This window comes from Rhinichthys klamathensis, unplaced genomic scaffold (genome assembly GCF_029890125.1).
Source record: "Rhinichthys klamathensis goyatoka isolate OS25496 unplaced genomic scaffold, OSU_Roscu_1.1 h1tg000124l_1, whole genome shotgun sequence".
NCBI lineage: Eukaryota > Metazoa > Chordata > Actinopteri > Cypriniformes > Leuciscidae > Rhinichthys > Rhinichthys klamathensis.
The window spans coordinates 945,637-964,999 of NW_026606661.1; the positions used below are offsets into that span (position 1 = coordinate 945,637).

General features: G+C 41.6%; 1 protein-coding gene across 12 annotated transcripts in view; it reads right to left on the minus strand.

Moving 5' to 3' along the window:
* chl1b (cell adhesion molecule L1-like b) overlaps nucleotides 1-19,363 on the minus strand; it is a 94,015-nt gene that overhangs the window by 23,811 nt on the left and 50,841 nt on the right. For 10 of the 12 annotated variants that reach the window (XM_056256204.1, XM_056256207.1, XM_056256203.1 and 7 more), the window contains 6 exons: nucleotides 9,428-9,622; nucleotides 6,782-6,799; nucleotides 5,817-5,925; nucleotides 2,630-2,820; nucleotides 1,973-2,095; nucleotides 72-242 (listed from right to left, as the gene is read on the minus strand). In XM_056256204.1, the coding sequence (XP_056112179.1) occupies nucleotides 72-242; nucleotides 1,973-2,095; nucleotides 2,630-2,820; nucleotides 5,817-5,925; nucleotides 6,782-6,799; nucleotides 9,428-9,521 (706 nt within the window). In that variant the 5' untranslated portion in view covers nucleotides 9,522-9,622. The remainder of the gene's footprint in view (nucleotides 1-71; nucleotides 243-1,972; nucleotides 2,096-2,629; nucleotides 2,821-5,816; nucleotides 5,926-6,781; nucleotides 6,800-9,427; nucleotides 9,623-19,363) is intronic. The other 2 variants (XM_056256209.1, XM_056256206.1) reach the window with 1 other exon arrangement.

Here is a 19,363-nt window from a genome sequence, read left to right on the forward strand (position 1 = left end):
CAATGCTGGTCGTTTAAAAGAAATGACCACGTTATGCAATCAAACTCTTGAAAATGAGTATTTTAACGTACTGTTTTTGACCACGACGGACATGGCAGTTTTCTGGACGATGGTTCGTATGCGCGGGAAGGCAGCAAAGCAGCAGTAGTCTCTGCGGCTGTCAGTCTCAATGGCGTTTGAGAAGTACAGGTTCCCATTCAGACCCACTGATACTCTTTCGTCTTGCTCGATGTGCTGTAGACCTGTGATGTTGAAAAAAAAGGAGAAAAATTATTTAATGAGACTCAAAACACTCAGTAAGAATGATATTATAGTAATAATATGATTGCTTTAATGAACATAAATACAGTAGTGGCCAGAAGTGACGTCCGGAGGGGATATTTGTTTTTAATGACGTTTTTTCTACTACTATTTTTTTTAAATATTTGAAAAATGAGGGAAGAACGAAACACTAAACTTGGTTAAAGGCAGGGTGATTTGATCCAGAATTTTTTTTGTAATGCTGGCTGAAAGTGTCTTCACATCCTGATAGCAATCACTAAGTTAACTGGTCTAAATGTATTTGTATGTATATATCTCGTCTGTGGACAGTTCTTCCTGAACCAAAACAATGAGCTTATCCCATAATTACCATAACCGGTAACGCTATACTCTGAGCGGTTCGTGACTCTAATTTATGCGTTTCAATGGCAACACTATCAACGCCGAAATGCATCTGCAGCTTGCTCTTTAAGTTGTTTATGTATGTTCATTATTATTGTAATGTTATGTGCTTTAAGACTATGTGCTTTCGTGAGGCCTGGCTTTGGAGGCGCTCTGAAGGGAGGGTGGGATTTATGCTTTTAAAGCTAGCTCGTTATTGCTAGCCTCTCCGAAAAAACGCTTGCCCTACCTTTAAGGTATTTATCTGACAAAGATATTTGATGCATAGAAAAACAAAAAGCTCACATGATTAAGCATACACTGACTACAACATAATTAATCAGTTGTAAAAGGTTCAACCAGGCGCTCAGGTAAAGTTATAAAGTCCGTGATAGGTGCTCTTGGGGTAGGGAAAAGATCCAAAGAAACGAAAAGCAGGTCCCCGGCACTCAGTCAAGTTTTCAATGAGGAGAAGGATAAAGTTAAAAAGCCTTTATTTAGTATGGCTTAAATCATTTTAAAAGTACACGAGCCAACATGTTTCGACCAACAAGTGGTCTTCTTCAGGGCAAAGTAACACAACATATGAGAATGACAACAAATTATAAATTAAGTCCCACATATAATCAGAAAGAATTCAATTAACCTAATAAGGCCTAATACAATCAATTAACCCAATAAAGCAATCAGATCTAACAAGATAGGGGAAACCAACATAATGAGTACCACAGCAGGTGAAACTAACAAAGAAACAATAAAGAAAAATATCTCCAAAGAAATCTCCCTCAACGTAGATTATCTGGAGAGTTAATCAGTTATTAAGATGTTGTCTTGTTTTTGCAAGTGTTCATGATTTTTGTCTATTAAAAAATTATGTCCACACAATTTGGCATGTTTCATTGCCTTATCACAAATAAAACAATTGACTCCAAGCACAACTACATAATATGATAAAAAAAAATAAAAAAATTGAGATTTTTAATAGTCACAGTATATGTAGTAATATCATAATTAGATTATTAGATTTTCCACTATTATATTTTTTTTGGTGGCAAGCAGGACGAGGCCGAGGGACGTGAGAGATACGAGACCGCTGCGTCTCACAGGTGTCATTCATTAAATATTATATTATTAAAATATACATTTTAAATATATTACTTTTTTTTATAAATAATTGAATTAATAATATAAAATGATTTATAAATAATTGTTTAAAAGGTAGCCTACCTGTTCAGCCAATCATTTTAACTACGCAATATTCACTGAATGCACCGTAGGCAAAATGTGGATGTGCCTTGATACTAATTTAACCCAAATAACCAGTACTTACCTATTGTCATCCAGTAGATTTGCAGTGGGGGAATTCCTTTAGGTGGGTTGCACTCCAGAATGACTGACTGACCTTCCATAACCTCGATCGGATCAATGATCTCTTTAGGGAACTTCGGAACATCTGCAGAGAGTAACACGCTAAATTAACCCATTAACATACCATTTTACAAATGAAATCACCATTAGGTGGCAGTATAAGACAGGCTTTCTCCCCTAAGGCATTCCTGAAAAGAGATTATTCATTCCAATTTCCCAAATTTAGTCCAAAATCCAGCCAATAACACATCATTCTGCTGCTGAAACTGAATGTGCCAGCTGAATGAGTGATTGAAAACCGGTCTTGTTTGGTAACTGATGACTCTTTGCCCTGGTTACATCTTTGGAGATTTATGTGGTGTATTTCAGAACACAATGAGAAAAGTTACATCAAAAAAATGATGGAGAGAAAGGAGAAAACTCATTTTTCATCAGCCCTCTCCTCATGGTCCATAATGCACTGTGATGAAAGGGAAAGAAAAGCTCCAGGGTTTGTAGCGGGCAAGTAAAATGGATATCCCACTATGGACCAGAGCGGTTGTTTCATTGAACAACGATCTCTAAATCATTCCGAAAGAGTCGTTACAGAGCATACAGCACAAAGTTGTGCATTACTCACTGGGAACAATGAATTCAATCTCTTCCGACATGGCCGTTCCTAACTTGTTGGTCGCAAAGCAGCGATAATTGCCCTGGAATTCTGTGAGATTCCCATTATTGGGAATGGTGAATGTTCCGGAATCATCTAATGTTATCAACCTGGGGTCCAGATACGGATCAAAGTCTTGACCATTCTTTGTCCACCTGAATCTGAAAAACAGAGAAGATCAATGATTAAATGAAATTGCACTGCTCACTGTGCATCCTTTGAAATATGAAAACAACACAAGAATGCAAAGATGATTTCCACATTCAGTTTTTCAAATTTGAAATGACATCAATTACTCAGACGGGGCTTTGAAACGTGCTTTGAAATGCCAGTGGGGTTTGGGTGTTTCTGATGTTGCTTTTGCATATATTGTGAGCTGTTCTACCCATAATCTAGCTACCCTGCTGAATGTCCATGCTGGTTTGGTGCTGATCTAGCACAGCTGCACTGTTCATCCCGCAAAAATAGCTGGTGATGTTGATCAACCAGCATGCGAGCACCATGATGATGCTCTTGCGGTCGTTCCTGAAGGTCGTTCCCTCCATCTTTGGTCTAGTTTTCAATGCAAAACTAGCACAAGGAAGCGATTAGTAGAGGAAGACAAATGATAACATGACTTCAAGCTGAAAATTTGGTTATTAAGATTCCATGTGTAAGCAATAAGGTACGAGAGGCTGTGCTGTATCGTGAATAAGTCACGGCTGAAGGGCGTTGTTAGGTACGCAAAGTACCTTATTGCTTTTATAAAACGGTTACCACACAATATAAATATTAAAGCCGAAAAATATGTATCTATGCAACTTTTATGACGTAAAATCACTAAAAATAGTCCCTGCCCGTAAACAGCAACAGAAGTTACATACATTATTTCGCCATTAGATGGCGGCAAATACTGTCTTTATGAGTGAGTCAGTTAGTGAAGACTTTTACATTGAAAGGACTCAAACTCGTGAACGCGGAAATTTAAGACGCAACCGACAAATGACTAGGGCACGGGAAAACCCCTAACTGTTAAAAGGACAAGATATCGCGTCGGACATTCAAACGGAATATAGGACTGACCTGAAGGAAAATGCTATGTCTAACGTTACTGTAAATGCAGGTACTCTCGCTTACTCGATCTCTCACAATACTTGACTACTCTAGCTTCAATGAACAATATCAATGAAATCAAATGTATGTTAAAGATGCAAAGAGTGGTTGTTAGGGGTGTTGTGTAGTGATGTGTCCTCCCGTATCGAGGCTTCGAAGCGTGTGTCGAGTATTCCGGGATGATTTCTGTGAAGCGCGTATCGAGGCTTGTGTCGGTGACGTATGTGGTGACGTTTGAAGCCTCGCTAGCCGCCTGTGCCACGTGACTGCTTCAGGAAGTGGTTCGCGGTTTGGCGGTCTATTTGAAATATAAGGGCCAGCAAAATGCAATGGGTTCCCCCTCACATTTTGTGGACTTGGGACTTTGCGAGTTTGTTAGCGATCTATTCAAGCTTCTTTTTCTTCATTCAATTCATTCAATGCTTCAGACACCAAAGCCATAGTGTCATTATAATCACACTGCACATTTTACATTTATTGTCCACTTGATGGCACAATAGAGCAAATGAAGCACCATGAAGCTTCGGCACATGAGTGAACCGCTTCAATGCTTTATGAAGCTTCATCTCGCCATCACTAGTGTTGTGTAGTGATACATATGCTGCGTTCCAGGCAGGTTTTTGAGCACGTAAATCACGACTTCAAACCACGACTCACGACTTTGTAGCATTCCAGGCCAGTCACGCCAAACTACCTGAGCGCAAGGAATTGTGGTAGCTAACGTTAGATGTAAACAAACCAGCATGGCGGACCTTACGGGGCTTATGCGCATTTGTAATAATTTCTGTCGCCAAAGGTGCTTACTCCTTGTTTATTTGAGGGAAACTGAGGAGGAAAAACGGCGCATATATAAGCCAAGATAAGCTGTTATACCTTCTATTTTACTGTATTTGTATATTTGGAAATGTATTTGGTAGCCTATTAATTAATCATTGCACTCAATGGACTGAAAACTAGTTAACGTTGTATTGTCCTAAAGTGTATTCTCACCGTGTACCGCCTGCAGAAACACTGCATCCGTAGGGGCTGCCATTGTTGTTTTGTATGGTTTCGCGGGCTATGTGACGTCAGAGCTCGTAACTGGGAGTACATCGATCTAGTACGAGTTCACGGGTGGGAAGTCACGAGTTTGACTGCCGTTCCAGTGCACTTTTACGGGTATAAGGTTGGAAAAACACGGGTAACAGGTTGCCTGGAACGCGGCATTAGAACCGTTGGGTGAAGCGGTCATTGCTGTGTTTTATTCGTGAATAAAACACAGCTATTGACCAATCAGAATCAAGGATTGGAACTAACCATTTTATAAAATACCATAAGATTATTTATCTCATGATTGAATCTGATCCAATTTAATCAGTTTGGAACAATTATTAACTTCTGTAATCAATTAATTACATTTTTATAATCAGACCTATACTGAAAAAAAACACACAAAAAAACAGGGACTGTACCTAAAAACGAACATCCACACTTTCTCTGGTCTCCCTAAGGTAAGGCACTACTGTTCACTTTGTTTAAATATTTGTTTTTCCCCAAGCAATGACACATTCAATTGATTAAAAGTGACAGTAAAGACATTTATAATTTTACAGAAGATTTATATTTAAAAAATAAATGATATTCGTTTTGAACTTTCTATTTACCAAAAAATCCTTGAAAAAAGTATCACAGTTTGCACAAAAATATTAGGCAGCACAACCATTTTTGCCATAATACTAGTAAATGTTTCTTGTGCACCAATTCAGCATATTAGAATGATTTCTGAAGGATCATGTGACACTGAAGACTGGAGTAATGATGCTGACAATTCAGCTTTACATCACATGAATAAATTACATTTTAAAATATATTAAATTAGAAAACAGCTATTTTAAATCTAAATTATAGTAGTTGAAGTGTTAATGTAGTCCTACTCATTTGTCCTGCATTACTTCCTGCATAGTTACCTATTAATGACGGACCATTTTTCTAAAGCGTTACAGAGACTTCTTTCAAAAACATTTTTTATCTCACTGAGCCCAAACTTTTGAACGCTAGTGTATGTGTGAGAGTGTATATGGCTTACTCTGGTCCAGGGTTTCCAGTGGCCTCGCACTTCACTGGGAAGCTCTCTTCGAAAGGGAGGGCGATCATAGAAGCAGGAGACTGCTCTGTAATTGTGGGAAGCTGCTCCACTAGATAAAGAAACAACCAGAAAGGAAAAATGCTCAGTAAACTGTGGAGGAAAAAATGGCAGCATGCAACCTGCGTGCAGCAAATGGTGATGTGAAATGGCTTTGGTTCAATCGTAATGATTTTCCACAATCAGGTCGGCTGTTTTGATCAATGCATTCAAAACTAAAGGTAAACAAAATGTTTGTCGGAGAACATAATTAGATATTGAATCATTGATTGTGTGGCAAAGCATGAGTTGTTATCAGGCAATGGCAAATGATCCGGTCAAATAATGTCAATGAGAGTTTGTTTGTGGTTTAGAACAGGAAGAAACTAATGGCTAATGCAGTTTGAGTGTAAAATTGGACATGCACGACTAGAATCATGATGGAATGGCAGTATGGGTTTCAATATGACAAATGTAAAGTGGTTTGCTGGCTCAATTGTTGGAGTTTTCCATTATGCACAGAAAAATACAGTACAAATCGTCAAAAAGCTTTGATTATAGTAAACAATCTCATTATAATTTCTACACCATTAGTTTCTGTCTATAAAAATGAACTATAGTAAATTCACAAATTTATGAATACTATGGCTTTTTTGATATGGTTTTGAGAAAAAAAAATACTGACCATGTACCATGGTAGTACCATGGTATTCTTTAAATACAATGAAGTACCATCATGGAGCATGAATATGGTAATTATGAGGTACCATGATATCACTATCTGATACTGTTGTAAATGTCACCAACAAAAGAGCACATCTCTGCCTTTCTGCAGGATTTTCTAAATAAATCTGATGTTTGATGGATGATAGTGGTCTCTGCGGATGAAAGTTATCTAGTTCTATGACTGGCTTGGCATTGAAACTTACTGTTCATGCGTGCTAAAACTAACAAATCCACCGCAGCAGGGAGAACACAGAGAAACAAATGTGCAGGGATTTGTTAGAACCATAGATATGACTTCTGTTGAACTTCTAACAAATTAATGAGTCGTCAACAAACAATTAAATCCAGGTCCATGACTGACTAAATAAAAGTAGAAAAGAAAAAACTTAAGAGCAGTGTTGTGTTCCCCTAAGATATCTTTCAGGCCCCAAAGATATATTGTGAATAATTTAACATCAACAAAATACACTTTTATCTGGTTTCCATGGAAACAGCCCCAGCAATAAATTATACCTGCTCTCAGCTTGTGTGAACCTGCATACAAACACCCAGTTTCAAAAAGATTTGTTGTAAGAACAGTATGGAAGCATGTTTTCCTCCCAGAGTAAAAAAAAAAAAAAAAAATGTAATAGTTGAAATAATAAAATGTCACATAACATGTTGTGATAGAAAAAGAAATTGCAATTACGAGATATAAACTCAAAACTATGAGAAATGAAGTTGCAATTATGGGATATGAAGTCACAATTGAGATACATTCGTAATTGTAGGATATGTTACAATTATGAGATATAGTGTAATTGTGGGATATGAAGACACAACTGAGATATACTGTACATTTGGAATTTTGAGACATGGATATGAATATTAAGTTGCAATTGTGGTGATATACTGTATGAATTTGCATTTTTTGAGACGTGAAGTTGCAATTTTTGTGATGTAATTGTGATATGAAGTCACGTTTGTGAAATGTGAAGTTGCAACTGACAGTCACATTTGTAAGGCATGATGTCACATTTGGGAAAAATACAGTCAAAATGTGATATAGAAAGTCGTAATTGCTCTATATGAAAAAGTAATTGAGTTACACAGACACGTGTGATATGAAATCAGTTGTGAGATGTGAAGTCGCAATTCTGAGATATAAAGTAGAATTTGTAAAATATGAAGCTGCAACAGTGATATCACAATTGTGTAATTATGCATTTGCAATTATTAAAATAAAGTTGCAATAATGAGAAATGAAGTCGCAATATGAAGTCACAGTTGTGAAATGTGAAGTTGCAATTGTGAGAAATAAAATAAATTTAATATAAAAAGTCACAAATTATAATAGCACTTTTTAATAAGAAAGGCTTAATTGTGATATGCATTTGTGAGATATGTGGTTGCATTTGTGAGAAATAAAGTAAAAAATGTGATATAGAAAGCCACAAATGATATGAATATGAATATGAAGCCATAAGTTGAAATGAAGAAATTAAGTGGCAATTTCCTTTAATTTTTTTTTTTTTTTTTAAATCTGCGTTGAAAACATTCTTCCGTAACTGATTGTTCTTCCAGAGAGCATGAAAAACTGGCTAAATTGTGCACATGGCAAACGACTAAACTGAAAAAGCACCAAAAACATGATCTAATTAGGGCTGTAGTCAACCAAAGAAATCCTTAGTCGACCAAAGTCTTGTCCTGCGCAACGATTAGTCGACAAAAAAATAAAAAAATAAATAAAAAAAGACGCGATGTTTTGATTGAACATTTTTTAACAATTGTCATAGAGCATTTATAAAACAACAATGAAAAAACATCAAAAATACATAAAACTATAATAATACAATTCTTTGAAAATTAAGTGATTTTTTTTTAACTGCAAAAAGTGAGGAGCACTGTCTATAGTGACAGTCACAATCGCGCACCTGACCACACCACACGCTACAAAAAATATAACTGCCATCTGCCACAATGAAAAATCCTAACAAAAGCTCTCGTTTATACAGGCTGTATATTCTTCTTTACTTTCAAAGCTATAGGTTAACTTTTGTCCAGCCTAGGCGTTTTAAAACAAACACACACAAAAACCCAAAGAGCCTAAAAAACAATCCTAATAATAATAGGCTTTATTGTAGGACCGCATATAGGTTTATTTTCGTTTTGTTACATTATTTAGGCTATTTTCAAATGCGTCAAGTGTACAAATAAAAACAAAAACATATCAAGAAAACACAATCTATTGAGTCAGCATGATAAAGCCGTTAAAGGGACTGCTCACGTCTTTTGCGCGCTCAAGTTCGATTTCAAATGTAGGCGCGCGGTGTGCGCTAATGATGGAAGCAACGGTCGCGGTCAGACGCGCTCTTTTTTTTCCAAGTGCGTCCACGCCCCATCGAGATACAAACATATAGTGTATAAAAACATAAAAACCGAAACAAGTAGCGTTCTAACTGAATGAATACAGCTAAACTACCTATATCCCTTACTGAGCACGAAGCAGCAGCGCAGCCACCCACAGGTGCGAACCGACTGTTCTATGTGTGTGCGCTAAACTGTGGCGCTGTACAAAATAGCCTAAATTAAAGCATTTAAAGTTGGGAATAAACCATAGGCTAATTATATTTAGAATACAGTAATATTTAACTGCTTATAAAGGAATAAATATCAAGGAGTAAATCATTGAAAATTTCTTTCTATTGGTAAAAAAAAAAAAATGCAACTGGTCGACCAATAAGAATGTCAGTCGACCAAGACGGCATCGACCGATTAGTCGACTAAACGACTAAAGTTGACAGCCCTAGATCTAATATATAAACTGGGAGAAGAAATATTACCAGAAAAAAGTCATTTATTCAGCTTACCATCAAGTGGAATATCCAGGGCATTAGTTTGATACCTGCAGCTCATATTAAGGCAAGCGCCCAAAAGGAGGAGGATTGTCCGTAATAACCGCATGACTGGCCACAGCCTCGGAGGTGAGCAGAGGACGACAGGGAATGCTGCAGTTTTCCAGGAGTCAGTGCATCTCACTCCAACACAGGCTGGGGTCTTGATACCTGCACAAAACACAACACAGTTCTTACTGGCACCCAGACGTCAGTCAGCTTCAAACAAGAACACACGCACACCCACAAGTGTATACACAGACACCTGAACAACCATATGCTTACGGTCGACCCACAACATCACATATAAAAACAACCCTGTCACCTGCGCAGACACAAAGACTTGCATATTCCGAGTGTCTCCTGCTGAGTAACTTGCGTCAATGTCTATCCCAACTTGTATTTACTTGAAATGCATCTGTGAGAGGAATCTCCATATTAAAGCTCTCTATCACTGAGTCCCTGGAGACATGAATTGTATTTCTGTAAATTGTTTGGTGGTGTATGTGTGACAGGCACATTTTTTTTCCCTTCCTCTTCCTCTTCCCCTTCGTAACGCAGAATTCGAAAAATGAAAACTTAAAGAGATAAAATAAACGGAGCCCCCCTGCAGTTATGGTAATGCACAGCAGCTGTTCCTGAAATTATTCTGAATTATGAATTCATGGCACTGTATCAGTGACAGATTTTGATTATCTGGATGCAGTAGAGAGAGCAGAACCACAAGGCTGGTAAATCACAAAGCTTGCAGATGTGCCTAATATGCATCTAGAAATACACCGCTTTGTTATAACTAAGTGGATGAACTTTGAGTTAAATGTCATGTATTCTGCCATTAAAACCGCACTCTCTTGTGATGTCATGTGTGGTAAGGGATCAGTAGTTGATTTAACCTTTTGGAATCTGGCGCCAGCAAGACATCTGGCCAGAGACAAATGGAGTTCACGCCCATTTTCCCTTCAGATTCATAACAGCGGGGCAATAAAATGCTGCAGTTGATCGGGGTAACTCTAATGGAGGTCACCTTCCATGACGTACTGGGAATCAGCTATGTACTGTAAAACCAGCAATACAATGAATTACAGAGATCAGTTGCAGTTGTTCATGGTGCCTGTTGGCCTACAACACCTAAAAGTAAGGTCAGACAGAATCAACACTGAGTTTGGTCGAAAAATCTGTGGGATTCCGGAAAATGTTAAATGGAGCTGAAAGCTCTTAATGGACGCTGAAAGTACACAAATTTGGCTGCCATATTATTTACTAAAGTGCCCCTATTGTGCTTTTTTGAATACTACCTTTCATGTAGCCAGTCTGGCCTGAACGCGTTCATTGAACGATAGTTCATGAACTCGTTCATATTCTGGGCGAACGTGAACTGAACGTACTGTATTACTGCCTGATGAACGTTACTGTGAACTCGTTCATTCTGGTGTCTGTGAATGCACGCTCTCTCAGTTTAACTTCGTTCAAAAGGGTGCCAGATTTCTATAGAGCCTTCCAGGCGAAAACCCGGCTAAAACACACCGTAAACAGGCCTTAATATGTAGCGAAAAAAACACCCAATCTCTGGCAACACAAGCCACCAAAAAGCAGTAGTCGACAAAGCATCGAGGAGGCGTCTTATCGTATGATCATTTAAACGAGTTTTATGACAAGGTCGGTGAGGATGGGAAAAATTTAAAATTTCTGTGCAAACTTTGCCCGCCGATAAAATAATTGCTGTCTGTGTTTGTATATGGGCTGTGGCAATAATAATTATAATAAAAAAATAGCTTGCAGCAACATGAACTAGTTCATTTTTGGAACTTGTGAACTTAGTTCAATATTGTGAAGTATGAACTATGAACTGAACTAGTTCATTTTAAAATTTGTGAACTGAACTTTGAACTAGTTCATGTAGAAAGTGAACTTTCCCAACACTGCATGTAGTGTCTAATATAGCTGTTTGTGAATGTAAAAGGTCTGCAAAGTTGAAAGTGCACCACAAATAAAGTTACTGTCTCCTAAAAGAAATAATCGATTCTGAACTGCCGAAACAAGTCGCCAGTAATTCCATCTCACTTCCTGTTAAAAATAAATGTATGTTATTTTACCGACAAATAAAACATAAAAATACAGTGAGCTTAATAGAAATGAACTATTTTTCATACATTATATATTTTCATTTAATATTGTAAAATAATTTCTGTCGGCTGTGCACGATATTAAATATTCAAGTATTGTATGTTATACACTCTGTCCCGCGATTGTGATACAGTATACATTACTGTGCCTGTTATTTTGAGGCCCCCAAGTCACTTGGGATAAGATCTCAATGGCTGTACATCTATTCAAATTTTAAGACAGTGTCTCACTGATGCTCAATAGCCGTTTTCATATAGGCCGGACCCTAAGCTTATTAGGTCACTTCCTTTTTGACTTTAATTAGTTAAACACACAATAAAATGGATCAGTGCTTAACTCTGAGAACAAAAGAGTATCAGGAAGGAGGGCAGATACAGAGAGAGAAAATAAAAAGGGAAACAAAATACAACTTTATCAGTCATTTCCACCCCTTCAGGAGCTACATTTTCACAGAAAACCAGTGATGACTCTTTGTAACCATACAAGGTCATTTATTCAGGCCTCTAATTAAAGTCAAAAGAGGGATTTGGTCGGTGCAGGGCTGTATGTTCTCTTTATTTCAGCTTTTGGGGCCAGTCATGAGTGATAACCGCACTTCACTGCCCCATTTTAACCCCACCAGCTGCTTCAATCACTTCCTTTTTCAGCCAGACCCCTGAAGCCCATCCTCCCCTTAATCTTCTCCTCTGCTTAACAAATCCGATAGGAAACACAGAGGTCAAACACCAGTAAGCGGAGAAGCAATTGAATAATTGACCACTGTGTGAATGAGTCGATTTCCTTCATTCCTCAGTGGGGGCTCTTGTTTTCTGATAGGCTTGAACTCTGCTCCACATGCCTGCATTTCTTTATAATAGTATTAACTCTGCCAGGAAGCTTTTGTGATTCAGTGCTGGTTATGGCGACCCCTGAGATGACCTCTGTGATGTCACTATAGAGGATGGGTTACTACACCCCTTGACTGTCATAATGACAGGATTGTGGCTACGGTCTGTCGGATTTGGATGTGTTTCTTGGACCCAGAGACAATGCCTGAGGCTCTACCGCTTGCCCTGAGACTGCTCCCACAGATGGCGGCTACCTTTAGTAAGCAGATTAAAATCAAAAGGTAGAGCGTTAAGCTAATTGGACAGTTTGGCACATTACTGGTGGCATATGTTTACCTTCCTGATCCAATACACCATGTCCTGGATTTTTACTACTGCACTAGTTCTATCAGCCCAACTTAAAGGTGCAGTATTTGCAGTAAGTATTTTCTCATATCATAGCAACCTGACCAGCCCAACATGACAACACTATTTGTAATCAATATCATGAGTTCATGATATAAATTACAACTTAATCAGATCAGTGTTTCTGGCACATAAGCAGTTACGGTTTTTGAATGAATGAAAAAACTTCATTAGAATGACAACATCTAACTTAAATACATATATTTATCCTATATACAAGTGAAAACCTAGTTAACATAACTATTATGAAAACATATCAATGAACAGAATTGTACAGACCTATTGTATGTGAGAGAGAATTCTTTAGTATTAACAGATTCACTATAATAAATCCATACTTTCCAAAGCAACATATTTGAGAGAGTGAGTCATTTAGTATGAAACAATTCATGAATTTGATCCTTTGTAAAATGGATGGACTTGCAACATGAATCAGACTTTCCGACACTATATACAAGATGCAACACTGCAACTCACTGGAAAAAAGTATTGGAAAAGCAGCAATTTTGTATTTTTAGAACAATGTAACTCTCAAACTACAGAAAAATACAGCTAAGTTAGTTGCTTTGCTTTGCTTAAACACTCCCTAGCACTGTATACCACAAAGTATACTAAGGCTCTTGTCAAAAAAAGGCTCTTGTCTTAATAGGAATATTCAAGCCAGATGGCCTAAATGCCTGTGAAAGAGGATTTTATTTATAAAATAATTGATATCTGGCAGTTACAATGTCAGTGTCAAATTTATTTCTAGAGCACAGTTAGTTTGACCAAAGTGCTTTACATTGATACACATTTAACAACTTTCAAAACAAAATAAAAAAAGAAGATTATATTCATCTCCATAATACATTAAAAGCCAAGGAAAACAACTAAAAAAAAAAAAAAAAAAAAAAAAAAACGTTTTTAGTTTAGATTTAAAATCAGAAAGTGTTTGAGCAGTTCTAACACACAGTGGAAGGCTATTCCGCAGTTTAAGGGCAATAACAGATATATCAAATAGATCAGCATGCGTCAGATCAACCAACTCTGTTCACTCGTCATAAGTGGATTTGTAAGTAAGTGTCAGGAAGACAACGTAGCAACCAAATGCTGTTCCTCTAAACAGTTTAATCTGCAACATTCAAGCTAACAAAGCTCATCCCCATACAGCCCACCTAGGAAATACCCTGTAAACAGAAGTGGGACTTTCTTAACAACTACAGCCTGTTCTTAATCCCCACATCTCAGTCTAATGATACTGGCAAGGGGTAAAAGCTGCCCAGCGTGGGAAGGTCCGCGTGAACTCTGACCTGGCACTGCCTGGGCAAAGCAGTCTAGAGCAAGAGCCAGAGAAGGAGGAGAAGGTAGAGACTGGGCAGAGTAAAATCAAGAGCAAGCTTTTCTCCCCAACTGACTGATGGCGTCCTGCCCCTCTTGCACTCGCCTCGCCCACCGTGAAGACTCATTAAGCATGGCGGATAAGTGTAAATCAGGACAGTGGAAAAAATAGGAAGCAAACTGGCAGTGGAAAGGAGGCATGGTGTGAGTACTTGGCTATGAGGAAAAACAATCACGTCTATTCCTCACACAACAGGATCAGTCACCGCCATCGTCATTTGTCTGATTATTACTGGCCGCATTATAACCAAACAAAAATACTTCTAATGCCTACATAGGGATACACAATTTATCTGTGCAATACTGGTTGTTTACCAATAGCAATGTTTTTTTTTTTTTTTTTTTTTTTTTTTTTTTTTTATATTGGATATTTAGCACCAAATATTGTATATTTAATGGTTTTGCCCATTCATCTAATTCAAATTAAAAGAGATAGCAATATATAATAGAACATTTTGTATTGATGGGATTTTCTTAAACAGCAACTTTCTCTTTAAGAGATCTTCCAAACCCCGCATGACTTCTGTGAAACACAAAATAAGATATTTTGAAGAAGGTTGACTTTCATTGTGAGACATTTTTAGAACACATATTTTGTGTTTCATATGGAATGCGAGTTTACTGTATCACGCAATTCTGAGAAAAAACCGTCTCGGGTTACGACTGTAACCCTTGTTCCCCGAGAAGGGAACGAGACACTGCGTCATCGTTGTGACACTTTGGGGAACGCCCCCAGCACAGCGCATCTGAAGCATGAATGAAATCTGTCCAATCCTGATTGGTGCTGCCTCATGACGTAGTAGATGACGGCATAACCGGAAGATACAAAGGTACGCTTGGCAAATACAAACACTAGCTCTTTGCGATGAAGCTAGCGCTCTGCCTGTGATAGGTGTGGCGACGAGACGCAGTGTCTCGTTCCCTTCTTGGGGATAAAGGGTTACAGTCGTAACCCGAGACGTTCCCCTTCGAGGGAACTCGAACTGCGTCATCGTTGTGACACTTTAAGGAACGAAATACCCACTATGCCACACCGTAATCACGCCCGCCCCTAGTGTGAAGCTGGAAGACCAGGCACACTTAGGACGCGAGCACTCTGGCGCCAGGCGTCACGGGGAGTTGCAGACTGTAAAAACGTATGAAGGTGTGCGGGGTAGCCCACCCGGCCGCCTCGTAGATCTCCTGAAGCGAGATGCCAGAAAGGAGGGCCACCGAGGAGGCCATGCTCCTGGTGGAATGTGCCCTCACGGCCATAGGTGAAGGCAAATTGCGCACCTGATAAGCCGTGGCTATAGCCTGGACAATCCAATTACTGATTGTCTGTTTAGAAGCAGGCAGCCCTTTCTTGGGAGAACCAAAGCACACCAACAACTGGTCTGACTTCCTCCACTGAGAAGACTTCTCCAAGTAAACCCTTAGGGCTCTGACTGGGCAGAGCAGGTGAAGTCTCCCCTCTTCCGCCGTCCCATGAGGTGGAGGATGGAAGGCCTGAAGAACCACTGACCGTGCCGCACTAGACGGCACCTTGGGCACATAGCCCGGTCTAGGATGTAAGATGGCCCTAACTCCGCCAGGGGCAAACTCCAGGCAAGTTGGCGATATAGCCAAGGCCTGGAGATCCCCCACTCTCCTCAGAGAAGTGATGGCAAGGAGAAAGGCCACCTTGAAGGTCAGGTTCTTTGCCTCAGCCGACTCCAGTGGTTCAAAGGGGGCCTCAGCCAACCCTTCAAGAACCACCGCCAGGTCCCATGTTGGGATTCTGGAGCGAGCCGCAGGCCTAATCCTCCGAGCCCCACGGAGGAAACGTACAACCATATGGTGCCTTCCCAAAGGCCCAGCACCTATAGGTGAGTGGAAAGCCACAATGGCAGCCACATACACCTTAAGTGTGGATGGGGAAAGACCGGCGGAGAAACGATCTTGGAGGAACTCCAGCACTGAAGCCACTGGGCAGTTAACTGGGTCAACCTCACGCTCTCTACACCAAGTGGAAAACACATTCCACTTTAGGCTGTACAGTCTCCTAATGGAAGGAGCCCTGGAGCTAAGTAGGGTCTCGACAACACCTGCTGACAGGCCAGCCTCTAAGTACCGAGCCCCCTCAGGGGCCAGACCCAGAGGTTCCACAGCTCTGGCCGGGGGTGAAATATTGTGCCCCCTGCCTGAGACAGCAGATCCCTCCTCAGAGGGACCTGCCACGGGAGGCCGTCTAGCAGTGCTACAATGTCCGAGAACCATATCCGGGTCGGCCAGCGGGGTGCTACTAAAAGTAGGCTGATCCCTTCCCGGCGGACCCGCTCCAAGACTCCCGGGAGCAGAGTGATCGGGGGAAATGCGTACAGACGCAGCCTCAGCCACGTCTGTGTCATAGCGTCCAGCCCCAACGGAGCTGGATACCTGAGAGAGAACCACAGTGGACAGTGGGACGTCTCTCGAGACGCGAACAGATCCACTTCCACTGGGCCGAATCTCACGCACATGGCCTCCACCACCTCGGGGTGGAGTCGCCACTCCCCGGGCCTCAGCCCCTGCCTCGACAGGACGTCTGCTCCCTGATTTTGGTCCCCGTGGATATACATCGCTCTGAGAGACGACAGTTTCCCCTGGGACCACAGAAGGAACTGGTGTGCCAGTCTGCATAGAGGGCGCGACCTCAGACCTCCCTGGTGATTCAGATAGGCGACTACGGACATGTTGTCCGAGCGTATCAGGACATGGTGGCCGCAGAGGTCCGGGAAAAAACTCCTCAGAGCTTTGTAGACCGCCAGCATTTCCAGGCAATTGATGTGCCAGGAAGAATGCCGGGTCTCCCACAGACCTCTCGCAAAGTGGCCGTCCATGACCGCACCCCAACCAGTGAGGGAGGCATCTGTTGAAACGGCTTTCCGGCAACATGATGCTCCCAGCACCGGTCCCTGGGACAGGAACCAAGGTTTCCTCCATATGACGAGGGAACGAAGGCATCTGCGCGTTACCCTGATCATACGGAACGGATTTCCCCTCGGGGAAAATCCCTTGGTTCTCAACCACCACTGTAGGGGTCTCATGTGTAGTAGGCCAAAAGGAATAACACTGGACGCTGCTGCCATGAACCCCAGCAGTCTCTGAAACTGCTTCACAGTGAGGTTGTGGCCTAGCTTCGCTCTGGAGACCATCGCCCGTATGGACTCCATGCGTGCGGGAGACATTTGTGCCCGCATCGTCGTGGAGTCCCATACAACTCCCAGGAACGTAGTCCTCTGGGAGGGCGTCAACACACTCTTTTTTGTGTTGAGTCTCAACCCCAGGCTCTGGATGTGGGCGAGGACGACACCTCGATGCCGAATCGCCAGCTCTCGCGACTGGGCCAGTATCAGCCAGTCGTCGATGTAGTTGAGCACCCTGACGCCCTCGAGCCTCAGGGGTGCTAGAGCTGCATCCATGCATTTTGTAAAAGTGCGAGGAGAGAGAGCTAGGCCGAACGGAAGAACCCGATATTGGTACGCTTCGCCCCCGAAAGCGAACCTCAGGAACTTCCTGTGACATGGAAGGATGGAAATATGGAAGTGTGCGTCCTTCAGATCTATCGTGACGAACCAGTCCTCGACTGGATCTGACTCACGATGGCTGGAATTGTGAGCATTTTGAACCTGAATCTCCTCAGAGACCGATTCAAGTGCCTGAGATCTATTATTGGACGCAACCCCCCATCCTTCTTGGGAACTATGAAGTACAGGCTGTAGAACCCGGACTCCCTGTCTGGCAGAGGAACACGTTCTATGGCCTCCTTGACCAACAGGGATTGAACTTCCTGTTCCATAACCCGAACCTGCTCTAGGCCAACCACAGTCCAGACCACCCCGTTGAAATTCGGGGGAGGGGAGCTGAACTGCAGCCTGTAACCCAGCTCTACAGTACGCAGGGCCCACGCAGATATATTCGGAAGGCATGACCATGCACCGAGATAATCTACTAAGGGAACCAGCCTCTCGAGCCTGGCTTCGGGTATCAATCGGGATTCGTTCTCGACCCCCTGAAGCGGATCTCCGGCAGGGTTCGACCGAAAACGATTCCCGATGGGCGGACGCGATTGCTGCCTGGCCGCAAGCCTGTGGGGCAGACAGAGCAGCGTGCGTTCGTTGGAAACCGATGTGTCCCGAAGCGCACTTAACGGCGGGATACAGACATCGACTTCCTGAGGGCTTCCCTGAAGGGAGGCTCTTTCGGTTTCGTTCTCGACACCCTGAAGCGGAGGACCGGCAGGGAATAATCGAAAACCGTTCCCGATGGGCGAACACGAGCACTGCCTGGCCGCAAGCCCCTGGGGCGGACACTGCAGAGTGCATTCGCTGAAAACCGATGTGTCCCGAAGCGCACTTGACGCTGGATACAAGCATCGATTTCCTGAGGGCTCCGCGGAGGAGCGATTCTCGCTCGTCCCTCCACGGGGGAGATAGCCCTGCTATTTTTTACTCGTTTTCGACCCTGAAGCGGAGGACCGGCAGGGAAAAATCGAAAAACAATTTTTGATGTGCAGAAGGAACACTGCATGTGAAACACGGTCTGAGTGGTAGGCTGAATTAAAATATCTAACTTCCTTAAAGTCGGATAATATTTCATAATTTTAATTTCTTAAAATTAAATGCAGCCATAATTACCAGAGAATACTGTTTTGTGTTATATGATCTCATACACGCTGCCTCGGCAAACGCGAGATTCGAGTCATTACAATATATTTGGCTTTCATCCCTCAAGAAGAAAGTCAATGGGTGCGAGGCTGAAACAGCCGACAGCACACAGATATACGCGTCGAGATATTTCTCAATGAACAGCTGTCAGCACCCTCAGGAGCTGACTGTGAATGCCTCGCACCCAAACAGTATTATTTCACAGATCGCGTGTGTACCCTTCATTGCAGACCCGTACTCTACGCGCTGCCTCGGCAAACGCGAGATTCGAGTCGTTCACAATATATTTGGTTTTCATCTCTCGAGAAGAAAATCAACGGGCGCGAGGCTGAAACACCCGAAAACGCACGGCTGTGCGCGTCGAGATATTTCTCAATGAACACAGCCAGCACCCTCAGGAGCTGACTGTTCATGCCTCGCACACACACAGAATCTTTAATGCAAAGTAGACCCGTAATCTACAAGCTGCCTCGGCAAACGCGAGATCCGAGCCAATGGAAGCTTTAGCTTAA